Source organism: Kryptolebias marmoratus, linkage group LG8 (genome assembly GCF_001649575.2).
Source record: "Kryptolebias marmoratus isolate JLee-2015 linkage group LG8, ASM164957v2, whole genome shotgun sequence".
NCBI lineage: Eukaryota > Metazoa > Chordata > Actinopteri > Cyprinodontiformes > Rivulidae > Kryptolebias > Kryptolebias marmoratus.
The window spans coordinates 29,084,477-29,107,095 of NC_051437.1; the positions used below are offsets into that span (position 1 = coordinate 29,084,477).

At 45.0% G+C, this 22,619-nt stretch overlaps 5 protein-coding genes across 7 annotated transcripts in view; 3 read left to right on the forward strand and 2 right to left on the reverse strand.

Moving 5' to 3' along the window:
- The window catches only part of plod1a (procollagen-lysine, 2-oxoglutarate 5-dioxygenase 1a), a 19,202-nt gene extending 18,540 nt beyond the window's left edge, over window positions 1–662 (forward strand). The window contains exons 18-19 of the mRNA XM_037976970.1: window positions 55–180; window positions 507–662. Coding sequence (XP_037832898.1) covers window positions 55–180; window positions 507–662 — 282 coding nt within the window. The remainder of the gene's footprint in view (window positions 1–54; window positions 181–506) is intronic.
- Window positions 663–831: 169 nt separating this feature from the next.
- tpx2 (TPX2 microtubule nucleation factor) lies at window positions 832–7,762 on the reverse strand. Of its 3 annotated transcripts, none has more exons than XM_017438789.3 (17): window positions 7,630–7,762; window positions 7,274–7,407; window positions 6,118–6,207; window positions 5,917–6,031; window positions 5,739–5,801; window positions 5,542–5,649; window positions 5,223–5,332; window positions 4,993–5,141; window positions 4,727–4,901; window positions 4,403–4,541; window positions 4,100–4,319; window positions 3,921–4,016; window positions 3,671–3,844; window positions 3,441–3,587; window positions 3,235–3,346; window positions 2,666–2,832; window positions 832–2,582 (listed from the first exon to the last, which is right to left on the reverse strand). In XM_017438789.3, the coding sequence occupies exons 2-17, from the start codon at window positions 7,368–7,370 to the stop codon at window positions 2,472–2,474; spliced, it is 2,073 nt and encodes a 690-aa protein (XP_017294278.1). In that variant the 5' UTR covers window positions 7,371–7,407; window positions 7,630–7,762; the 3' UTR covers window positions 832–2,471. The 3 variants fall into 3 exon arrangements, with proteins under 3 accessions (XP_017294278.1, XP_017294277.1, XP_037832899.1); XM_017438788.3 differs by having other exon boundaries at window positions 2,666–2,850; XM_037976971.1 differs by having other exon boundaries at window positions 2,666–2,850; window positions 7,512–7,737.
- An 830-nt stretch (window positions 7,763–8,592) lies between these two features.
- Window positions 8,593–14,197, forward strand: LOC108249419 (transforming protein RhoA-like). The gene is made up of 5 exons (XM_017438808.3): window positions 8,593–8,649; window positions 10,262–10,417; window positions 11,313–11,433; window positions 11,514–11,644; window positions 12,276–14,197. Exons 2-5 carry the CDS (start codon window positions 10,262–10,264, stop codon window positions 12,447–12,449), a joined length of 582 nt encoding a protein of 193 aa, XP_017294297.1. The 5' UTR covers window positions 8,593–8,649; the 3' UTR covers window positions 12,450–14,197.
- Window positions 14,198–14,707: 510 nt separating this feature from the next.
- tpk2 (thiamin pyrophosphokinase 2) lies at window positions 14,708–18,591 on the reverse strand. The gene is made up of 8 exons (XM_017438806.3): window positions 18,140–18,591; window positions 17,830–18,068; window positions 16,191–16,254; window positions 15,978–16,108; window positions 15,542–15,660; window positions 15,318–15,450; window positions 15,075–15,171; window positions 14,708–15,001 (listed from the first exon to the last, which is right to left on the reverse strand). The coding sequence occupies exons 1-8, from the start codon at window positions 18,276–18,278 to the stop codon at window positions 14,955–14,957; spliced, it is 969 nt and encodes a 322-aa protein (XP_017294295.2). The 5' UTR covers window positions 18,279–18,591; the 3' UTR covers window positions 14,708–14,954.
- A 100-nt stretch (window positions 18,592–18,691) lies between these two features.
- gmeb2 (glucocorticoid modulatory element binding protein 2) overlaps window positions 18,692–22,619 on the forward strand; it is a 4,604-nt gene continuing 676 nt past the window's right edge. The window contains exons 1-10 of the mRNA XM_037976972.1: window positions 18,692–18,995; window positions 20,046–20,199; window positions 20,525–20,610; window positions 20,701–20,825; window positions 20,909–21,012; window positions 21,144–21,304; window positions 21,584–21,652; window positions 21,727–21,864; window positions 21,936–22,058; window positions 22,445–22,619. Coding sequence (XP_037832900.1) covers window positions 20,057–20,199; window positions 20,525–20,610; window positions 20,701–20,825; window positions 20,909–21,012; window positions 21,144–21,304; window positions 21,584–21,652; window positions 21,727–21,864; window positions 21,936–22,058; window positions 22,445–22,619 — 1,124 coding nt within the window. The 5' untranslated portion in view covers window positions 18,692–18,995; window positions 20,046–20,056. The remainder of the gene's footprint in view (window positions 18,996–20,045; window positions 20,200–20,524; window positions 20,611–20,700; window positions 20,826–20,908; window positions 21,013–21,143; window positions 21,305–21,583; window positions 21,653–21,726; window positions 21,865–21,935; window positions 22,059–22,444) is intronic.

The window sequence follows — 22,619 nt, forward strand, 5'->3', positions numbered from 1 at the left end:
AAAGTTCTGACCCTGTCAAAGTTCTGACCCGGCCCGTGTCTCCTGCTCTCCCAGGCCCACTTCGAGCTGGCCTTCGTGGTCCGGTACAAACCCGACGAGCAGCCGTCTCTGCGGCCGCACCACGACGCCTCCACCTTCACCATCAACATCGCCCTCAACCAGGTGGGCGTCGACTACCAGGTGAGCTCCCAGCATGCACTGCAGCCGGGTCCAAACGGGTCGAGTTCGGGTCGTGTTCCGTTTAATTCCCCGCCGTTTTCCGCTCTTATTGTGGAAACCTTTCTGCTCACTTCCTGTTTGTCGGAAAATCTGATATTTAGCTGCAGAAACTCGAGTTAAAAAGTTACTTTTTTTCTGTTTTTTCTCGTGTTTTCTCATTTCTCTCATCTGTTCGACACCATATTTTAAAAGATAACTCAGTTTTAACGCACTGAGAGTCTGATTGATGTTGTTTTTAGTGAATAATCAGATTTAAAGAGTTCGGATGTGTGTCCATGTCCCCGCAGGGCGGTGGCTGTCGGTTCCTGCGCTACGACTGCTCCATCCAGGCCCCCCGCCGAGGCTGGGCCCTCATGCACCCGGGACGCCTCACCCACTACCACGAAGGCCTACCCACCACTGCCGGCGTCCGCTACATCGCAGTGTCCTTCGTGGACCCCTGAGCGCCACTTCCGCCCAGACCCAACGCCGTGGAAAACGTTTCTGCGTCACACTGGGCCCCGATTATCTTTGTTTTATTTTCCACTGAGCTGAGGCATCATGGGAACTTTATCATGATGGCGTTTTAAGGACCTTTTCTAAATTACCAACAGGAAGATTTTTTCCACTTTCTCCTGAATCTTTCACCCGAGTTCTGATCTGTTAAATTAGAGACGTCGGAGCTGGGAACGACGTCCGGAACGAGTCGACAGGAGTCCAGTTATTGAGCTGCTCGAAAAAGGAAAAGTGTTTCATCCTCTAATCTCGCCGAGCCATGACCGTTAGAGACACTAACCTGTCAGAAAAGCTTTTATTCACTCTTTGAGACTCAGGCGAGGAAGTTAAGAGTCCTCGCAAACGCCGTGAGACGATCTGGAGACAACCTGGAGACATTCTGGAGACTGTTTCCAGCTAATCAGTTTCACCTGGAGTCACTCAGAATCGATGCTTTCAGCACGTTTAGTCACAGTCTCTTAATTTGATCTCCATCTGTGCTCAGACCGTCTCAGACGTTTCTTCTTCTGACTCAGAAACTAACCCGAGAATGTTCTGAGACTCCTTCTCGAGTCGCTGCCAGGTCACATACGGCTTTAAGGGGATTTCTGCTGATTTCTCCACGTCGTTTGTTGAATTTGTCAGCAGCTGCAGCAGGATTATCGTTCCCATGTGTGAGAAAGACGATGCAGGTTTCCCAAAACCCAACAGAGCCTGATTTAAAAACCAGGAACGATTTCTGTCTGTAAACTAACTCATGAACTCGAGTCGACGTCATTCCCAGCTCCGCCTCCAACTTTTGATGTAAAAAATAATTTTTGTTCCAGCAATGCATTGTGGGTAACGTAGTTTGCTCTAATCAGGGATTAGACGTCTTATTTTGTTTCTGAAGTTGTATTTTAGACGCTCCGGAGTCCCAGAAGGACTCATCTACTTCCTGTTTCCTCCCGTTCAGCCGCCGTCGTCTGTAAAAACGATTCCGTTTGGTCTGGAGGTTTGATTGTAAAGAAACTGTTTTAAGGTGTTAAATTTCACCTTCAGCAGCTCGGTGCTTTTTTTTCTGTATCCAAAGAAATGGACTGAAACTCTCTGTAGACGCTTTTATTTATTTGTTTTGTATGTTTAATAAAATCCAGACTTCCTGGTAGATTTTCCTCCGAGCGGTGATGGATGTGATCCGATGTTTGATTCTCTTTAAAATGTAAAATAAATTTTAGTTGGATAAAAACGGCTGAAAGAAGACGCAGCGTTGTGGATGTCTGCTCTTATATTTATTCAGGTTTTTCAATGAAATCCTACATTTCCTGAATCCTGTTTTCATAATTCAGGCAGTTTTTGAACATTTTGACATCAGAACACCTAAAACTTGGAGTTAAATGGCTCTAAAACACACCAACAACTGTTAGATGATTCTTTGATTAAAAACTTAAAAATCTGACTGGATTCAAACTTTATTTTATGAGCTAATTGATTAAAATTTTTATTAAGATAAATGAACCTGCATTCAAGGTTCTTTAGCATTACTATTATCTTTTCATTTATTTGTAAATATTTCTAAACAGTAAGTGGTCTGCACTTGTACAGCTCTTCATTCACCCATTCATCCACACATTCACACATTCATCTATTCATCCACAGCTGACAGGAGTCATCTGGACTAAGAGTCGTTCAGGGAAACACATTTCCAGCTTCAAACACTTTGAATGTAAACCTTTAATACAGTTAAAAAGGAAAATAAAAGCACGATAAAAAGATCTGCAGCAGGCGGGTGAAGCTGCTTACAGGCGGAAGCGGTCGGAGAAGTTGGGCGACTCCGGGACAGTCAGAGGAAGCTCGCTCTTCTTCACGGCGACGGGTTTATAGTGTCTGATGGGCCGAGCCTTGTGGACCTGCAGACCAGGAGGACAGAACCTCAGGACTCGAGCTTTAACGCGACTCAAAAGGTTCAGACGGCGGGGCGCGGTTGGCTCACCTGCTCCTGCCGCAGCCTGGCGATCTCCTCGCGCTCCCTCTGCTCCTCCTCCCGTCTCTGCTGCTCCTCCATGCGCGCCCTCAGGACCTCCTTCTCGGCCTTCAGCTGCTCGTACTCCTGCCACTCCTTGGCGCGGTGCTCCGTGGCCAGCTCGAAGGGCTCCACCCCTGCAGAAGAACGAATGTCTTCTCAGGAGAGCCCAGGAGGACGGAGGCAAAGACAACAAGGACATGGTGAGACACGAGACGCTGAGGAGCGCTGCAGCCTCGCCGGGCGAAGCTCCAACAGTCCTCAGGACACCTGAGGGTGTCTGCAGGGGGCGCCAGAACCAAAACAACCAAAACACTGAAAGAACGAGTCTGAAGCTGCAACAATCAGGCAGGATTGGATGTTTCAGGAGAATTTAATTTAACTAAAACTATTTCAGTAAAAAACTTTAAATCAGCTGATTTGTTGCCGCTTCTTCGGTGCTCGACAGAAAAACAGATGCAGCCAGAAAGTCTCCAGGAATGTTTTATGATCAGGTCTGCTTTGTGTTTTCACAGCTGAGACAGCTCTCCTGGTCTTACCCACGAGGTGCCGGCTCTCTTTTTGGGGTCTGAAGGGTTCTTTATGAGTGACCACGTTGGGCCGGGCCTTGAACACCATCTGCTCCTCCTGGAGTTTCTGCTCCTTCTTGACCTGCGGGACGCAGACAGGCGGAGACAGGCGGTCAGTCGGCTTACAGACCCGTCGCTCGGAGCGGTTCTGACCAGAATCGGGGGTTCTGCGGTACCATCTCCTCCCAGAGGCTCTTCTTCACGGCTCCTCGCTGCTCGATGAGCAGTTTGAACGGTTCTGGTTTGGTGGGGTCCAGCTTCTTCTTCTCGGGGAGGACCACGGTGCTGAAGTCCGGCAGCGGCTGCGCCTTGAACTGCGGCACCTGGAACATTCAGAGGACACGAAGTGAGATCACCTGGACTCTGAGGCAGTGCCGGTTCTGGTTCTGGATGAGCGACGCTCCACCTCTCCGTTTCTCAGCTCCTCCAGCTTCTTCTCCTTCAGAGCCTGCCGTTCCCTCTCCCTCTGCTCGAAGCTGAAGGGACAGACCTCCATCTGGTGGCTCTCGGGGAGCCGGGGCTGGAAGGGGATGCCGGAGTGAGGAACGGGCTGAGCTTTGATCGGGGACGGCGGTTTCGCCTGGAGAGAGAAAACTATTAGAGGCCTCTGAAAGGCAAACAGGAGCAAACTGAGGCAAGAAGAAATGTTTTCTTACTTCTTCGACCTTCCGCTCCAGTCGGACCCTCTGTTTCAGAGCAAACGCTGGAGATTCTGGTACCGTTGGAAAAGGAACCTTCTTTTCAGGTAATCCCTGCAGACAGGAGGCAATATCAGAAATCAAACGTCTTTAAAACGTTGTTGTGTCTCCGTCTGTTTCCTGTTCGGGACGCTCACCACAACCCCCTCCAGGACCTTCTTGGGGACAGGTTTCGCCTTGAAGCTGAGGGGTTTCTCCTCGCTCTCCTCGGGCTTCTTGGTCCGTCTCTCCTGGAGACGTTTCTCTATCTCCAGCTCGAACCCTTCAGGGACGGTGGGCTCCTTCACCGCCGGCTTCTTCAGCTCCTCTGCGCTCTCCAGGATCTTTTTGTTCAGCTCCAGGGCCTTGATCTTACACCTGGAAATGACACCGGCGCTTAAAGCGACGCTTGACTTTTAACTTTACAAAAACCCGGCGGCGCTCAAAGCGAAGCCGCTTACTTCTGAAGTTTCTCCAGCTCTTCGGCCTCCACCTCAGAGCTGCTCTTCACGACGGCCGGCCGGCTTCTCTGCCGGGTCATCAGGTAGGGGGACTGAGGCTGAGTGAGCTTCAGGTGGAGACCTTTGACCGGAGACGGTCCTGAGACGACAAAACGTCCAAAGGATTAAAACGAAACATCACAAAAACAGGACGACAAAGCATGAATGGACTGCGACTGTGATAACAACACTAATCTGAGTGTCTAACTAGTGTCTGACAGTCCTGTGAGATTCTGGCTGAAAACCAGAGAAGGTCGACGGATGCAGAGGAAGGTGCAGCCCCACCTCTCTCCTGGGTCCTGCGGCTGTGCATGTGGTATCGGGTGGGGGTCCTCTTCTGGAACTGCTCGATCTGCTGAGCCATGGGCACGTAGCTGCCGGACTCCTCCTCCTCCTTCTTCCTGTGCCCCGCCGACAGGTTGAACGGTTTGGGAACTGTGGCTCCCCTTCGAGCTTTCGCCTTCAAAACAAGAACAGGGATTGGCTCTGTGAGTTGGATTCATTTTATCTGAACTGAAGGAGTTCAGGGATGTTTCAGGACTCCTGCTTACAGGAGACGAGGGTTTTCTGAGCTGATGAATGAAGTCGACTTCTTTGTGCGACGGGTTCGAGGAAGTGGAGGCTTTAACCCGAGTGTCCGTGTTGAAGTGGAAGTCTTTGGGGACCGTCGTGGACAGAACCATCTTCTTCGGTGGCGGATCTGAAAACAACAACGATCAACACCTCAGATCCTAGAAACACGGTGAAAATATTGTGCCGTTCCCGCTGTATTTCCACTCACTGCCGGCCAGAGCAGCTCTGTAGCTGGCCTCGTTCTTCCTGCGATGCAGAGCCACCTCCTTCTGCAGGTTTCTGATTCGCTCCAACTCCAGCTCCTCGGAGGAGCTCGGCCTGTCGGGACAAAGGTATACATGAGTCTGAATCTCTTCCATCTTACTATGATAAAAACAGAACGTTTATGTATCATCTTGGACACTAATTAAAGTTTTTCTGCTTGTGGACGCTGCGTCAGGATTTAGGAACAGGTAGTTAGCAGGAATAAAAATCATCCTGATATCCAAAGAAACTTCTCTGCCTCTCCCGGTTTGTGATGGACTCACTCTGTGTGTTTGCTGCTGGAAGAAGCTTCATGACCTTTTTGTGTCGTCTTGGAGATGAGCCGCTCGCTCCGGCGGAAACTGGCCCGGGGCTTCAGAGGAACGGGGTTCCTACATCAGACAAGGACAGTTAGAGAAACCTGCAGCTGAACTCGACTCTGATCGCACACGTTGGAGATCGCAGCGTGGCGCCGACTCACTCTCTGTGTTTCTTAGACGGAGGAGCAGCCGGACCGCTGCTCGCCTCTTTACGCTTTGAAACCCTGAAACCAATAAGAGTTTAGACCGAATCACACACAGCTCAGATGTTTAACGTGAAGTCTAACCCTCATCCCTGACTGTGTTTTTAAATAAATGCAGTCATGATGCTGTTTGTACCTGCGTGGCTGAGCGGGGTTTACATCAACGTTCTTCTGCTTCTTCTTTGGTTGAGCAGCTTCAGGGCCCCAGGATGTGACGAGGTTTGATGGCGGAGACGCAGAAACATTCTGACCTGAAACCAGACAGGTTTGAATAAAAATCTAATAAAACTGTAGAATTTCCAAGCAGTGTAAATATGATTATTATGAAAGTCCTCACCTTCAGCTCCAGATGTGTCAGCCTGTTTTAACATCTGCTCTGGTCTTGAAGGGGTGATGAGGTGAATGTCTGCCCCCCCGGTGTGTTGTTCTGCTCAGAGTCAAACATTAAAATTAATTGTCACAATCCACAGTTTTCCAAAACATAAAACTGTTCAATCTCAAAGCTAACTTTCAACCGTTTGTCTGAAGAAGATGGAAGAGATGCTGCTTTGTTTGGATTATTGTGGAATAATTAAAATAAAAGCTCTCCAATCAGGAGAACAGGGAGGAAAAGAAGAACAAACGCAAACATTGTTGTCCTTTGAGTTGCTGAAGTATCTGAACAGAACACACTACCCAGGTCCACTTCAGACCCAACAGGACTCAGAGACGGAGGCCGGTCCGCCCAGAAGACGCGGAGGCCGGTCCGCCCTGAGGACAGACTGAGCGGTGTGGTGTCTGCAGGTCAGTGCAGAGAGGAATGTTCAAACCTCCACAGAGGATGAGATCTCAGGAAGATTTCAGCTTTCTAAAACCTCCAATGGAGCACTAGGCCTGATCCCCAGTCAGTTTAACACCAATCAGGACCTTCATGCATGTGAGTCATAAAAACAAAGACCCTAATGACCCTCAGGAGGGAGGGGAGGGAGTTTAATCTGCATATGAATCCATCTTACAGAACATCTCAGCTTTAAAAGCTTGAAACTCCACGCTCTGCTGTTTGGAGGTGATAAAGCTCATCGGATGAGAAGAGAAACATCTACCACTGGGTAGAAGAATCTACCTGTGATCAGTGATAAATTCCACCATAAATCACAGCCAATTCTGCATAAAGGGAAGCAAAACGTTTGTTTATTGACTCAGTAAGTTGTTCTTAATGATCTTTTCTATATTCAATGTAACTTTCAAGGGATAGATGAAAGTTACATTGATGAGATGAGAAGACCAGTTGTTTTGGCTTTTATCTCTTTGTTTTGAAATGACAGGCTTCCGTAAAAGTTGAAAACAACTTCCTGTATAAAAACAACCCTTCCCTAAGTGTCCATTGTTGTTAGATTTAGAAAAAACAACATTTTTCTGCAGTTTACCCGAACTGAATGGTCTGGTGGTGTGTGTGGGAACACACAGAAGCCCTGAAATAAAACCTGTTTTTTGGATGAATGTGTGAAACTTACCGAACCATTCATCGTCGGTTTCTGCGTCTATCAGCTCCTTAAAGTCGACGACGTGGGACGGAGCATCGAACTCGTAGCGTTCAGAAGCTTCGGTCATGATAATCACAGCCTCCCCTTTTCCTCCTCAAAGTTACCTAAAATGGATAAATGCTGTATAAGAAACGCTGCAGGTTTGCAAACATCCCTCCGTTTCAGGATAAAGACAACAACGGGCGAGCTAGCATTAACGTTAACACACCATCCGCCTGCGGAAACAAGAAATACATCCCTCCAAATGACCGCCTGACTCGGAGAAAATCACAGGAACGGACCCCTACTCCCCCCGGCTATGTTGTAAAACATAAAAACTTTCAAACCTGAACGTTTATTTGTAGGAAAATACAGAAAAAAGTCGTCAAGTGTCACCGCGGACGCCCGCTCTCAAACCGTCACAGAGAAAAAAATACACAACCGTCGCGCGGAGCTCAGTGTTTCCGTTTAAATCGCCTCCTCTTTAAAACCAGCCAATGACCATCGAGCTCAACGTCTATTGGCTGAGGGAAACCACGTGATGCGCACCGACCTGCGCATGAGAGAAAAAACAAGAGTTTCTGAGCATAACTTCAACAAGTGTCAAAACCTCATCTATTATTATTATAGTAAATAATAAGCAACAATGTAAAGCTTAGATTTTTGCCCTTGTTGAGTATTTATTTTTCTTATACAGGTCTGTAAATGTAACTTAGTTTACTGATTTTAGTTTACAGATCTGAGATCTCAGTGGGACTTACCTGGCTAAATAAAGGTTAATAAAGGTTAATAAATAAAAGAAATAGGTTTAATAATATATGTAAAGGACTGAAAGCCCATTTTATTCCCTGTTATGGAGAAAGGAAACACTTTCCTTCATCTCATTTAGTTTTCACAATTCTGATGCATTTTCCTCAAAAGTTTTAGTACATGCTCTAAGTCAGAATCAAACAAAATCTAATCAAATACAGAAAAAAATAAATCCATTTTATTACAGTTCAGTGCACTCCAACCTAAATCTGTTTATACAATCAAGATGATGTCATTGTAAAACATTTTATTTTTGTGTTTGTTGGGACAGTCTCTTTATTTGTATAAAAAACATTGGTTGGATAAATAAATAAATAAATAAATAAATAAATAAATAAATAAAATAAATAAAATAAATAAAATAAATAAAATAAATAAATAATCATTGGGTCAGAGAAACCCGGTGGAGCTGCATTCTTTCTGTTGATTGGCCAGTGTCCCCTTCAGTCATGATCTCCCCGCGTCCCATTGGCTGAAAGTGTTAACTGGGGCGGGCACATTCTTCACGCACTCTCCGGGGCGGGACTGATAGGTCCAACAGGAAAACTAAAAGAAAGGCGAGTATCTGTTTTTAAAACGATCGTATTTTCTCTAAATCACAGCTCGGATCGATCCTCTGTCCAGCTGCTTTGTGTGTCGGTGAAACTATTAGAATCAGACGAGTTCGAAATAGTTGGTTTCGGCTTCACAAAAGTGCTAATTGTTCCCTAAAAACTAAGCAAAGTTAGCAAGCTAATGCTAGCTGCTTGTGAGCTAGGCTAAGTTAGCTAACACTTCCGTAAAAAATGTTAAACTGTAATATACATAAAAAATAACTCGCATTCGGGTCTTTTTTAACTTTTCACCAAAGCCTGAGCTGATAGTTACTGCTGTCCTTCACATATGAGCTAAATAAATCAAATAAAACGTAAATTTACTTCATTCTCCGAATCGCCAGGAAACTAAAGTTTAAACATTTCTTTGCGTTTTTGTTTTGAAAAATGGTGTTAAAACTTATAATACCAACACAGGTTTTCCAGTCAAACCTCTAATAGCTGAAATAAATGGTTAAAAAGGACTGTCAGTGATGTGAAAGTTATAAAGTTGGAGAATTTATTAAAAAAAAAAAAGGTTTGGCACCCCCTTATACATTAAAAAACAGGAAAAACTACAAACTTTATAGAAATATATTCAAGTAATTTCCACATGAAACCCAGAAAAACAACATTTATTTTTGTCAGATTGTTCTATATATTAGTATGGTAAGAAAGAGTCTGATATATTTATTTAGATCTCATTTTTATGCGGATTTCTGATAGATTTTTTTACTTATTATTTAAAAACTTGTTCTGTGATGAAGATCCAGCCCTTATTTCTTTATCTTCTATATCATAATCTTTCTTTCTATTTTACATTAATATATTTATTTATATTTTGCCTCCTAGCAGCTTCCATCCTTAATTCTTTGGGGTTTATAGAGGTTAAAGTTTCTGACCTGAATCTGAAATTTGTCCTGTTTTTTTCCCTGAATCGTCCAACATCTTTAAGGTTTTTAACGACTCGTGGCCTGACCGTTTATATGCAAAGGTTTATGATAAGATGACTGGATAGAAAGGACAAAAGTCCCTTTGGAAGCAAAATACTTTGACTTTACACGATTAGCTTTCAGTTTTTATGTATATATTTTATATTTTGTCACACTCTTTTCTCCAGAAAACAAAGTAAATCTGAACAGCTGGACTCTGAGGTCAGAAACACGTGTCTGAGATCCTCCTTTGGACTCCATGAATGATGTAAACTTTCTGTTTTGGTGTATGAATGACCTAAAAACCTGTGCTGTCATAATTTAATTAAGGTTTTCACTCAGCCTCAGGCCTCATGTCTGGGTAGGTTGACTTGAATCTGGGGGTCTGGTTAGAGAAGAAACAGGAAGACGAACGACGGGACAGGAAGCTGCAGAATCGTTGTTGCCAAAGACTCAAAGCTGAAAACTTGTGATGAAACCTGCAGAGCAGAAACTGTTTCTTAAAAACCCTAAAACCCTCAGTTTATTCACACTAATTTATTCTTGGGTTGGTAATTCATCACCGACATCACTGAGTTCTGCTGAAAGTCGGATAAATGAAGGTTTGCCTCGTTTAACCTGACACTTATTTACTGATAAATATAATTTTCTTTGTTGTTTTCCAGATGGCTGCGATCAGGAAGAAGCTGGTGATTGTCGGCGATGGCGCCTGTGGAAAGACGTGTCTCCTCATAGTGTTCAGCAAAGACCAGTTCCCCGAGGTCTACGTTCCCACCGTCTTTGAAAACTATGTGGCGGACATCGAGGTGGACGGGAAACAGGTGAGCCAAGATGAATTCTTTTTAGCCTCTCTCAGCGTGGTGTGTTTCTAAAATAAAAGAAGAAGTGTGGGACTTTAAATCTGTCTGCAGCAGATGAACAGAATCTGAAAGTCAGGTTTTTAGGGAACAGCAGTAAATCCTGTTTGTTTTCATCTAACTTCTCTTTAATCCTCACTTTCTGTCTGTCAAACTGTGTAATGTTTCTTCTTTTTATATTTAATTAAAGAAACGGGAGCAGATTGTGTCTTTGTGATGAGCTGCTGTGGAAAAAGAGCCTAAACCTAAAACCTCAGCAGCACATTTATGATTTCCTGGAGTCCACTTTAGAAACCTGTTTTCTAATAATTATTATTTATCATCAGCGTTGATTTTAAAGCAGGACATCCGAGGCTGGAGCTTTGGATGGAGACGCCTGCGACATTTCTGCAGCTATTCTCAGAGAATTCTTTGAACGCGTTTGTTGTTTAAGCGACATGTCGTGGACCTCTGTGAAGGCCTCCAGACGATTTGGAGACTTCCTCGTTGATGTTGATCGCCACGTAGTCTTCATCAGTCGCAGCCCGGTGAGAGGCTGGCTTTAGAGAAGCCGTGTTGGTTGTCCTTCAGCTTCTCTTCAGAAATGTTCTGGTTTGTTAAAGAGACTCAGCTGGAGTCATGTGACTGACCTGCAGTCGGCCGGCTGTAGTCTGAGCAACAAACACGGCGGAAAATCATCGAATCTCTGAGACGTTTAGGTGGAAATATTCGAGCTCAAACCTTCAGCAGGTTAAAGAAACAGGACAACAACGCAGCGATTCATGAATCCGCAGATCAACAAGTCTTAACATACAATAATACAGGATATAAATAATAAATGTCCTCAGAAGTAACGTGGCGTTGTGGTGTTTCCTGTCAGGTGGAGCTGGCTCTGTGGGACACGGCGGGCCAGGAGGACTACGACCGCCTCAGGCCTCTCTCCTACCCAGACACAGACGTCATCCTCATGTGTTTCTCCATCGACAGCCCCGACAGCTTAGGTTTGACCTCACCTGCCTTCTTTGTCTTTTAAAACGAGCTCTCCGCTCCGCGCTCATTCCTCGCCTTGTCTTCCATACAGAGAATATTCCAGAGAAATGGACTCCGGAGGTGAAGCACTTCTGTCCCAACGTGCCGATTATTCTGGTGGGGAACAAGAAAGACCTGCGAAATGACGAGCACACCCGCAGAGAGCTGGCCAAGATGAAACAGGTGAGGCGCCGCGCCGCGCCGCCGCGTGTTTTTACACATTCAGGTTACATACTCCGGATTCCAGCCACGCAGGACGAGCGTCCTCCAGCACAAAGCTCCCAGAACCAAGGATGGTTAAAACACGAGCAGAAAAATAATCAAACTACACCCACAGCTCCGTGCAAAAGTCTCAAGCTGCAAAAAAACGAGTTCTACCTCCTTTTAATTCCAGGGTTTTATGTCTCGTTACGTAATAAAATCAAAGGCTTAGAGTTCCCTAAAAGAATGCATATCACCCGCCGCCTTTTGGAGCTCAGAGCTAGAATCATCTTTTGATGAGTTGTAGATGTTAATGGTGTTTTTGGACAACCTCGTGTGATACTGTTGGATCACATCAGATGTTTTAGTGCTTGGAGGATGTGTTGGGGATGACTCTCAGCTACTACCACACCAAATTAGAGCTCAGCATCTATAAAATGTCTCATTTCTGCACTTGAGGTTAGATTAAAATCATTTTGAAGTCTTAGATATGAAAGAGGACGACTTCCCATGACTAAAATCAGAGGTCTAAAGGAGTGATGTTGAGCTTTAAAAACTTTAGTTTTTTTAAATATGGTGTCGTTGCTTCATGCTTTTCCCTTCCCGCGAGCAGGAACCGGTGAAGTCGGAGGAGGCGAGGGACATGGCCAACCGGATCGGCGCCTTTGGTTACCTGGAGTGCTCGGCCAAGACGAAGGACGGTGTGCGGGAGGTGTTCGAGATGGCCACCAGGGCGGCGCTGCAGGCCAAGAAACGCAACAAGAAGGGCGGCTGCAGCGTGCTATAGAGGGTCTGGTCCCAGACTGAAACATTCCTCCGGGTTCGTTGGCGCAGCGGGCAGATCTATAATCAGCATGACGGGGATGACTGAAACTAATTCAGAGCAGGCCATCAGAAACAAACAGAAAAGGGAGGACAAACATTTAGACGTTTATGAGATACTTTAAACTAGTGCAGAGGACTGAACAGCGAGGACGCGGCCTCCATCTTTAATAAATCTTTACGGCTCACAGATGGAGGCCGTTCTTTGTTTTATTCACCCAGAACTGAAAGAATCGACCCGTTCAAACATAAAACATCTGATAAAAACAGGTTTAATCGAGTTATTCTTTAAAGGTTATAGTTCAGACGCTTTAATGGGGTTCTGTGGAACGTTGTGAGCAGTAAACATCTCACCTGCAGTAGATGGCTCCACTTCCGCTCTGCCTGCAACGTTATGTTTACCGGCCCGCCAAGAACTTAATTCTTGTAATAATTCTGTAAAATTTGCTCATTTGGACTCGACTTTAAACACCTAAAACCCTCTGCTCATTCCGGCTCAAACCAAAGATCTGTTGTCCTAAAACCGCCGTTAGATTCAGATTAACGGTTAATCCAGCAGAAAATTAGCTCTTCCTGAATGAAGTGTGACATTCGAGCCGTTTTAAGGTCTTAGCCCCGCTCTGACTAGCCGTTAGCTCGTCAGTTGGGTCAGAATTAAACTTTTTCTACAACAGGTAAGATATTGTCTTTAAACTCTCCACAGAACCCCACTTCAAACGAGCTGAACTATCCCTTTAAGTTTCCTTTCTGCTTTTTTCCTACAAATCATTAATATAACCATGAATTTAAAGTCCTGATTTGTGTTAATCTGGACCTCAGAGTCCAGCTGAGGCTAGTCTTAGTGTGCGAAAGTCTTGATCCAGCCCTCGGTTCTGTCAGGTCACCTCCGAGGAGCCGGACTTCCTGTCACCTGGACTGAAACTGGGGTCAGACTGATCAGAGGAAGGGAAACCTAAAGAAACGAGGGCTGAATTCTTTCAACTTTTCTTTCCAAATCAAACTAATCAAGGTTTATTTCTGCAGCTAGAATTTACTAATAACCCCTGAACGCCTCACGAGCTTCAGACTCTTTTAGTCTCAGAGAAACTCGTTTAAATGAGACGGAATAAAAACCCAGATATTCTGCAGTTCTTGGAGACGTTTGTCTTTTTACATAAAAGGGAAACATCTTTTCTTCTGTTCGGGGAACAAACACGTCTGAAATCAGCTGATTTCAAACTATTTACAGACAGATCAGTTTCCCTCCAGAACCAGAACTTTCTGTTAAGTTTCATCAGAAATTCAGTAAAATGAGCAAAATCCTTTTAATCGACTTAAGACTGAAAAACTTCCAGGGAGGGTTAAAAAAAAGAGCAAACTTTACGGGGAATCTTTCTTTTTTCAGGAATAATCCCGTCCATCTTTCAGGACTGAGGCCTGCTGTTTGTGTGGCTCCGCTTTTTTATTTGGATCCTTTCGGTTCCGCCCGTCTGCATGTAAACACCTCTTCTTTTCACTGTTCTGTTACTGGATGTGAGATCCTACTGGCTTTTCTTTGTTTTATTTGCACAAACGTTAAACTTTAGGTCAGTGTCGTCGTGCACACTTGGTGAGTTCTGACAGTCAAGCAGCTTCCTGAGGGATTTATAAGAGAAATAATCTTTTATATACAGACTTTTCTTCAGATTTCTGCAGTTTTATGGTATTCTGAAAAAAAATAAATTCATCAGAATTTAAAAAAAAACTTTGTTTTTGTTTTATTTTCATCCTGTTGAAGCAGAGTCTGACTCTCAGCTACGACCTCGGTGTCTGAATCTCACTGAGTTACAGCCATAATGCCAGTTGGCTGTGGCGGCCATCTTGAATCAGGCTGACTCAAAAACTGAATCAGTTGTAGACGGACATCCAATGATTACTTTATTTACTTTTTAATTAAAATCCATCCAGTGGTTCATTAGATATTTTGCTAACAGACAAGTGAACACACAGATACAGGCTGTTACAGGTTTTTATAAAATTAATTTAGAGCCGATGGTGTCTTGTTTTAATGTGAAAGCCTTTAAAGTGTTGAACTCAATCCCTCCTAACCCAAAACCCAGCCTGGACCCTCCTGAACCCTCCTGAACCCCCCTGGACTCTTCTGGACTCTCAGTTTGAGCCTCAACCTTTCAGACTCGGTCCACGGCCATCAGGAGGTCCTCTGCCTTCAGTCTGGGATCAACACGAACAACGAAGGCGTCCCTCGAAGGTCCCGCTGTCCTACGGCGTCCCACGAAGGTCCTGCTGTCCTACGGCGTCCCACGAAGGTCCTGCTGTCCTACGGCGTCCCTCGAAGGTCCTGCTGTCCTACGGCGTCCCTCGAAGGTCCCGCTGTCCTACGGCGTCCCACGAAGGTCCTGCTGTCCTACGGCGTCCCACGAAGGTCCTGCTGTCCTATGGCGTCCCTCGAAGGTCCTGCTGTCCTACGGCGTCCCTCGAAGGTCCTGCTGTCCTACAGCGTTTGGTGGAGTCCTGTCAGGAAGTCCTGATAGAACGGCTCTGAAAGAAACGAGCAGCGTTTACGAACATCAGCCGAAACGTTCCTGGTTCCAGAAGCTGAAACGCCACAAACCTGCGTCGGGTTCGATGATCGAGTGTCTGATGAGGAAGTCCAAGACCACCATGGCGGAGTTGGGTTTGAAGTCGTCTCCGGCCAGAAGGTCCTTCACCTGAAACGGGACGAAGCGATCTGAGGACGCTGAGAGCTGAACCAGCAGCTGAGGCCGATTTTAAACGGGATGTTTTTGAAGGAATCAAAATGTATTTCTACAGGTAAAAAAGATGTAGTACAGGAAACAGGAAACAGGAAACGGACCTCCTCTATCGGCAGCAGGTAGAAGTCCTGGACCTCCCCGTCCCCGATGCTGGGTCTGAACCCGACAGGAAGCTGGAGATCAAAGACAAACTGGCTCTCTGGGAACACCCCCTCCTCGTCCTCGTAGGTGTAGCTGCAACACAGGATCAGGCGCAGATTGAAGGAGGTTTTATTTCGGGGACAGATGTCGCCGTCTTCGGTGATTAGCGGCGAATCAAACCCACCTGACGGTGGAGACCGGGCGAGCCGTCGCAGCGATGTCTGCTGGGATGCGGGCCTCCTCCTCGCACTCTTTGATCAGAGTGTTTCTGATGCCGACGCCAGCAGCCAGACCGCCCGCCGCCTGTCGGGGACACGTCAGAGCGATCTCAGTTTGGAGAACCAGAGAGACGCTCACTCCGTCTGAAAGTTCTCAGATCTTTGAAACTGGCGTGGTGGAGGAGCACAATTCATTTCCAGCTGGAAACGATGAGAATTTATCTGTTTCACCCTGAACTTGTTCCCTCTGAGCCTTTAACAGCCCTGGTTTGTTTCCATTAGGGGCAGAGTCTCAGGGTGGAGCAGCTGAATGAGGTCGCTAACGTCAAACCGTCCCGTTGATGACGGCTCAGGCTAATTCCTGGGAGAAGGACGTTCAGGGAAGCTGGACCGAACACTCACCATGTTGTCCAGAAGTCCGGGGTACGTCTGCTTCGTTCTGGACCGTCGTGCCAGCCACATGCTGACCTCCCCACCGTCACCGACCGTGTATCCGTTTATATGAACTCCGTATCTCTTAACACCAAACAGACCTGCGGGGAAGCAGCGAAATCAGCTCAAAAAACATCAACAAAGGCGAAACTCGACGACCTTCCGACGCCGGCCGAAACCTACTCGTAGCTGCTCTTTCCATCCACATCAGAGGTGCGTCAGAGAACCTGGGCATCACGCTGTACCTCTGAAAAAAACAGAATAATTCACTTTTTATCTGCTCGTTACGAACGTGTAGGTTCAAAACAAGGAATAATGTTTACGGCCCTCAGATCAGGAAATTAGAGCAGCAGAAACTCCTGCGGCTGCTGTTTCTGACTCATTTTTGAAACTACTCTGAACCTTTACGGAGACGCAGCGAACGTTTCTGATTGGTTGAGTATTCCCAGTATTCCCAACATCATTCCATCATGGCTGCATTTGAACCTTTAATTATCCCGACCCCTCAGTGAAGGTTTCTGGCCTGGTTCGGTCCGGGGTTCAGGGCAGAGCCGGGTAAAAACTGAGCTTCTGAATCCGCAGCTCGAAGAGAAATTCCACCGAATGTTTAGTGTTGAGGCCGTTCTTGTTCAGCTCTGGTTCCAAAAATACAACAATAAGAACCGATAAAAACTGGCCCAAAACCTTCCAGACGAAAAACAGAATCAGTAACACAGTTTGGGATTTATAAAACCTGAAGTCTACTGGTGTAAATTCTAAGAATGGTCATTTTGGTGTTTTTTTGGCCTCTGGACCACGCTGGAACGGGTTTCAAGTTTAAAAGCTACATCCCTTAAATGTTCAATTTGGACTCATTTTTCTCTAATAAAAGCAAAAAGAACAAAAAGCAGTTTGTGATTTACAAAACTTTTACTCTATAAGTCTTAAGTTTTTTAAAAAATAGGCATTTTATTCCTTTTTTTAGGACATAAACCAGATTGAAACAGGTCCGGGTCAAAAACTCGTTCAAACCCAGATTAAATTATTCTTCACTAAATGCAGACTCTTTAAAACAGTGATTTCTGAAACCCTAAATTATAACTGAAGGCTCACGGAATGGGAATTTTATTGTTTTTTAGATACCTGGACCACATAGGAATGGGTTTAGTCTTAGCTTCACTTAGACGACTTGTTCCCAAACTTTTCAGCTTCAGACTCATAAAATAAGAGTAACAAACCCGTCTGTCGGCTGTTTAGATATCCAGAAATACGAATTACCTCATTAAATCAGAGCATAATGACGACACAGACAGAATTAACATCCATTATGCTGTTATTTTAAAAAAGTTACGACTTGTGTTTCAATTCTGTGTAACAATTATGGTGCAAATATATAAAAAATTAAGTGTTTAATTGTAAGCTGATATCTGGAGATCGTCTCAGGATCATTTTGGTGTTTGGTGACCCAAAACCTGGACTAAAATGTTTACACTAAAAGCAGCTTTGTGTAAAAACTTGAAGCTATATTAACCTTAAACTTCCTGGTTCTTACGCTGAGAACCAGGTGTAAGTTTTTATTTGGATTATTGTAATTTATTTGCTTTCTGACTCGGTTTCAGTTGACATTACTGACTGGTTCAGTTTTAATAACTGCACCACAGATTCATCTTTGCTCCTGTTTGCTGCAGTTTAATTTCTGCCGCTTAAATCCTTATTTTTAGTTGATTAAAGTTGTTTCAAACCACTGCTCCTCGGTTAATGAGATCAGGCTGGTTTAAACTGCATCCAACTACAAGTTAACCCATGTAAACAGTGTTAGTAATCCAGATTAATGAAGCCTCACCTCGTCCCTCCAGCCTCGGAGACAGCTGATGTCCTCCTGTCTCAGGCTTTGCAGGACAGCGTCCACAGCTTCTGACCTGCTCTCATACGAGTCCAGGCTGGGACAGAGGCGAACAGCGCCCCCCTGCGGCGGACTGAACACCTGCGGGTGTCGCTTCAACAGCGAGGCAACGTGAGGAGGAACCCAGCCGACCTGAGACCCGTCCACCTCGAACCGGAAACAGCTGCTCCGACTCGAACCTGTAGAAAAAACACTTTAAAATCCAAAATAACTCCTTATAATGTGAATCTGTTTACATGCTATTTGCTACCTGGTAAATAAAAGTTGTTCATTCGGCGGAGGAGTTGCAGTATTTTTTCTGACCAGGCAGCCATTTTTAGCAGAACTGCGCATGCGTTCATGTTCGTCTTGGCACTATGAACCAGATCCACTTGAAAATCTACTTTCATTAACTGATCAAATCTGAAAAGAGTGAACTTAAAGCTAGACGAGACTCTTTAAGATACTTTTAGTTTATGTAAAACCCTAATTTTATTTATAGAAATCACCTTTTTTGGCATCTAGACCGCCTGAAACAATGTTTAGTTCAAAAACCTCAGTCCTGTTCGTCAAATCTGGCCAATCCTTCGTTCATTTGTAAAAATGTCGTAAAAATGACCGTTTCAAAGCTGAATTTAGCGCAAAGCCACCTCTGATCAAGTCCAGATGAAACAAAGCAACACGTACACCGGTCAAATCTGGACAGAATTTTAAAGTTATCTAGTTTTTTTTCCCCTTTAGAACCCGGACAGGCTGATTTCCCAGCCACCAGCGAATGCGACATTAGTCCTCCACAGACGGAGACAGGAATCTACTCCAAATGACAGACGAAGAAGAAGAACCGGAAGAGGCGAATGTTTACAGAACAGAAAGGATTGTTTTTTACTGGATTCATTCATTTTAAGACAATATGAGCTTAAACCCTTTCTAATCGTTCAGGCATGGAAATAAATAATTTTAATTAAATTTAAATGAGATCAGCTGCCAGCTAAATGGATCCGATGGCGGCATTTTAGTTGTTTTTGTTTAAATATATCCTACAGAAGCGTCTTTGGTGGAATATTTTTTAAGTTTTATCCTCAGAGCAAAATAAAAAATAACCAGCTGACGGCTGATTTTACGTAAAGGTAAGATTTATTCTGTTTTGTCCAAACTTCAGCTTCTTAAAAGACGCGCCAAACTGCTTTAGAAATTTCACCAAATGTACATTTATGGGGTTTTTGCTGCAAATAAGCAAAACAAGCGAAATTAAAGGATTCATGGAAAGTGATGTGATGTCTCAGACTGACTTTCGGCGTAGCTTAATACACAGAATAATTCATTTACTTCACATATTGTCATTATTCTCTAAAATGGGAAGCACCCAAAATGGATGGAAAGTATTGATTGATTAATCGGCTGATATCGTCCACTTTTTAAAAAATCGTCATCCAGTCATGTTCGTTAATTTAATCAAATATCAAGCAAGAAAATTAAGATGCAGCAGCTTTAACCATCTTTCTGTAGCCCACATTTTTAAGTGAGAATGTTCTTTTATGTTATTTCATGTGTACAAGTCCTTCTAATGGTTGTTAAATGGACATGTTTTAAGTTCTTGATGTATTTTATTAAATAAAAAATACATATTGACCAACAACAAAACAAAAATCAGTGTTGTATCAAAAAAAACAAGAAATCTCATATCAGGTGACCTCCAGCCTTTTTCGTCAGTGTATTTGGAGAATAGTTGGAGAACTTTGTTTCAGCTCATAACTATAGTGAAAGATGAAAACATCACACTGTTTTTAAATGAATCTTTTAAAAGTCTAAGTTTAGTAGCTTAAGAAACAAAAAGCCCAGTTCTTTAAAAAATGGTCACGTTCAAAAATAGAAATTAAGTAAAATAATAAAACAAAAAGCACAAAGAAAACCTTCAGAAAGTCTGGAGAACTGTTGCTGAAGACCAGTTTAAAAGATTATAAGAAAGTCAGACTTTTTTTGGAAAGAAAATATAAAGAATTAAGAGCTGGAGTAAGACTTTTGCACAGGACTGAAGTTTTAAAAGCATCACCTCAGTCACCACTTCTCTGTGAAACAAAACTTTGGTGTTTTTGAAATCTCTTTTTATTTTTTTATAAAACCGGTTTTTCAACAATCTTCTCCGATAATGAGGCCGTCTTTGTGTTTCTGTTTCCAAGCTGCGGCCATCATGGCGGCGTCAGACGTCAGCATGCAGGAGATGAACGAAGTCGTCATCGTCACCCTCCCAGAATCCGTGGGCGAAGAGTTCCCCGGCGTGGTGGAGGAGGAGAAAGCGGTTCTGGTGACGGCGGAGCTGACGCCTCAGGCTGGGTAAAAACGTTTTCTGCTCATCGGTTCAAACAGAACAAACGGTTACTTTTAGAGTTTATTTTGTGCCATATTCTTTTCATTCTTTGCTGCTGGTATCCAGATCTGTCTGCGTTTGTGACATAAAACAAAACTGGAGTCATTTAGTTAAAAATCTGTTCCTTCCAGAGCACCGTTTGTTTGTTTGTTTGTTTGTATACAAACAGGGCTGGATCAGCTGTAGTTCAGTTTGAATAAATGAACATGATTCTAAGAGATCTGAGCCCAGTTCTGCCTCTGATGAAGCCATCGTCGTTCAGGTCTTTCAGGAAAATCTGTCTGTTTTCAGGGAGGACATCCTCGCTGCCGCTCCGGTGGAAACAGGAAGTGACGCCAGCAGAGTCAATTCTCTGTCAAAGGAAGAGGGGCTGATCGGTAACATCAACCGCTTTAAATAAGTAGATCATTATTTCCAAGGTTCTTCCTGCCGTTCTCAGGTTCAGTCGGCTGTTCGTGTCTCTGCAGTGAAACTGTCGGAGGAGGTGGACGTGGAGGCCGACGTCTACTACCCCATCACCTGCGGAGACGCCAAGGCCACGCTGGTGTGGAAGAAGTTCGCCTGTCCCGGGATCAACGTCAAATGTGTCCAGGTGGACGTTTGGACTGTGTGACAAAGGTTTTCCTCCCATGGTTTGTGACGAAGACGATGTCTGACTTCTTTTTCTTCCATCAGTTCAACGATCAGCTCATCAGCCCCAAAGAGTTTGTGTGTTTAGCAGGAAAATCCACCTTAAAGGACTGGAAGCGAGCCATCCGCCTTAACGGCACCATGCTCAGGTCGGAACAGAACTTAAATCATTTAACCTGTTGTTGATGTGCAGTGCTCAGTTCCACCACAGGGGGGCAGTAGTGCCACAGAAACAGACATCCTGATGTCCTAAAAGGTTTCCTCTCCTCTGCCTCCACAGAAAGATCATGGATTCAGGTGAGCTGGACTTTTACCAGCACACGAAGGTCTGCTCCAACACCTGCCGCAGCACCAAGATCGATCTGGTGGGAACGAAGGTGTCCATCGGTGGCGATCAGTCCGCCGCCGACCTGCTGTCCGCCTCGTCCTCATCAGCTGATTGTAAGTTCTGGAGGCGTGGGTCGGGTTCTGGTCCAATTCCTGATCTCAGAACATGAAAAAAGGGAAATAACTCACTAACAATATCACGTTTTAAACCGAACAGTTTGTTTTCTCGTCCTTTAGATGAACCTTTCCTTCTCAGGGGTGAATATTTTTTATTTTATTTTTTTCTTTGTTTCATTTCCCAATGATTTCCTCCTCAGTAGGAGGTTCTTCTGGTTCTTCTGGTTCTTCTGGTTCTTTTGGACCTCCGTCTCTCAGCCTGTTTCTGTGTTTCAGTGAACGGAGTGGCTGCATCGTTTCCAGACTCAGCGGAGGAACCTTCAGAGTGGGTCACAGCCATCGGAGGTGATGGACCGGCACGCAGAACCCGCCCCTCTGACCCGGTTCTAGTTCAAACCCAGTTTGTGTCGTGTTTCCAGAGGACTCGGTGACGTTCTGGCGCTCCTTAAAGGAGGCGGGGCTTCTGGAGGAGGTGGTGGAGGACTTCCAGAAGGAGCTGCAGGAGGTTCTGAAGGGGCTGCAGGAGAGAGTGTGTGACCCGCCGCTGCAGGTCAAAGGTCAGAACCACGCCCTCAGGCCCGGTTTGTCAGGATTCGGTTTGGAAAACGTTCTGCGGTCTCGGTTTCAGATGCGGTTCTGCTCAACAACATCGTGCAGAACTTTGGGATGCTGGACCTGGTGAAGAAGGTTCTGGCCAGTCACAAGAGCCAGATGGACCGGTACCGAGAGCAGTACTCCCGCAGCCTCGCCGGTCAGTACCAGAACCTCTAATCGGCCAGAACATTATGACCACCGACATGCAAGAAAACTGAGTCGGTCCCGTTCAGAGCGTCTTCCATTCAGGGTTTTATAACTTTAATACTGTTTGAAACATTTAACTTTAATTATTTTTATTTCTCTTTGATATTTCTTTAAATTCTCTCTTTGAAAGCTAACGACTTAGCTACCGTTCAGCTAATATTAGCTTTCTGCTCGTTTTACCTTTTTTCTGTTTCTAAAACTTCAGGTTAGAAATCGGTGAATTCACTTCCTGTTTAATGAGTCCCTCCGGCTGCCTGGAGTTAATTAGGTGGTCGTAATGTTTTGGCCGGTGTATATGTGTGTGCAGTTTGATTGACAGCCTCTCCCTCCCTGCAGCTCTGGAGCAGCAGTGTGACGAACACAGGAAACGAGCCAAAGAGCTGAAGAGTAAATCTCAGCACCTGAACAACGTCCTGATGACCCTGACCCCGGTGACCTCGCCGCCGCCGCCCAAACGCCCCCGGCTGACCCGCGCCGTGTCCAGCCCGGCAGCGGTCAGCGCCGCGCCCGC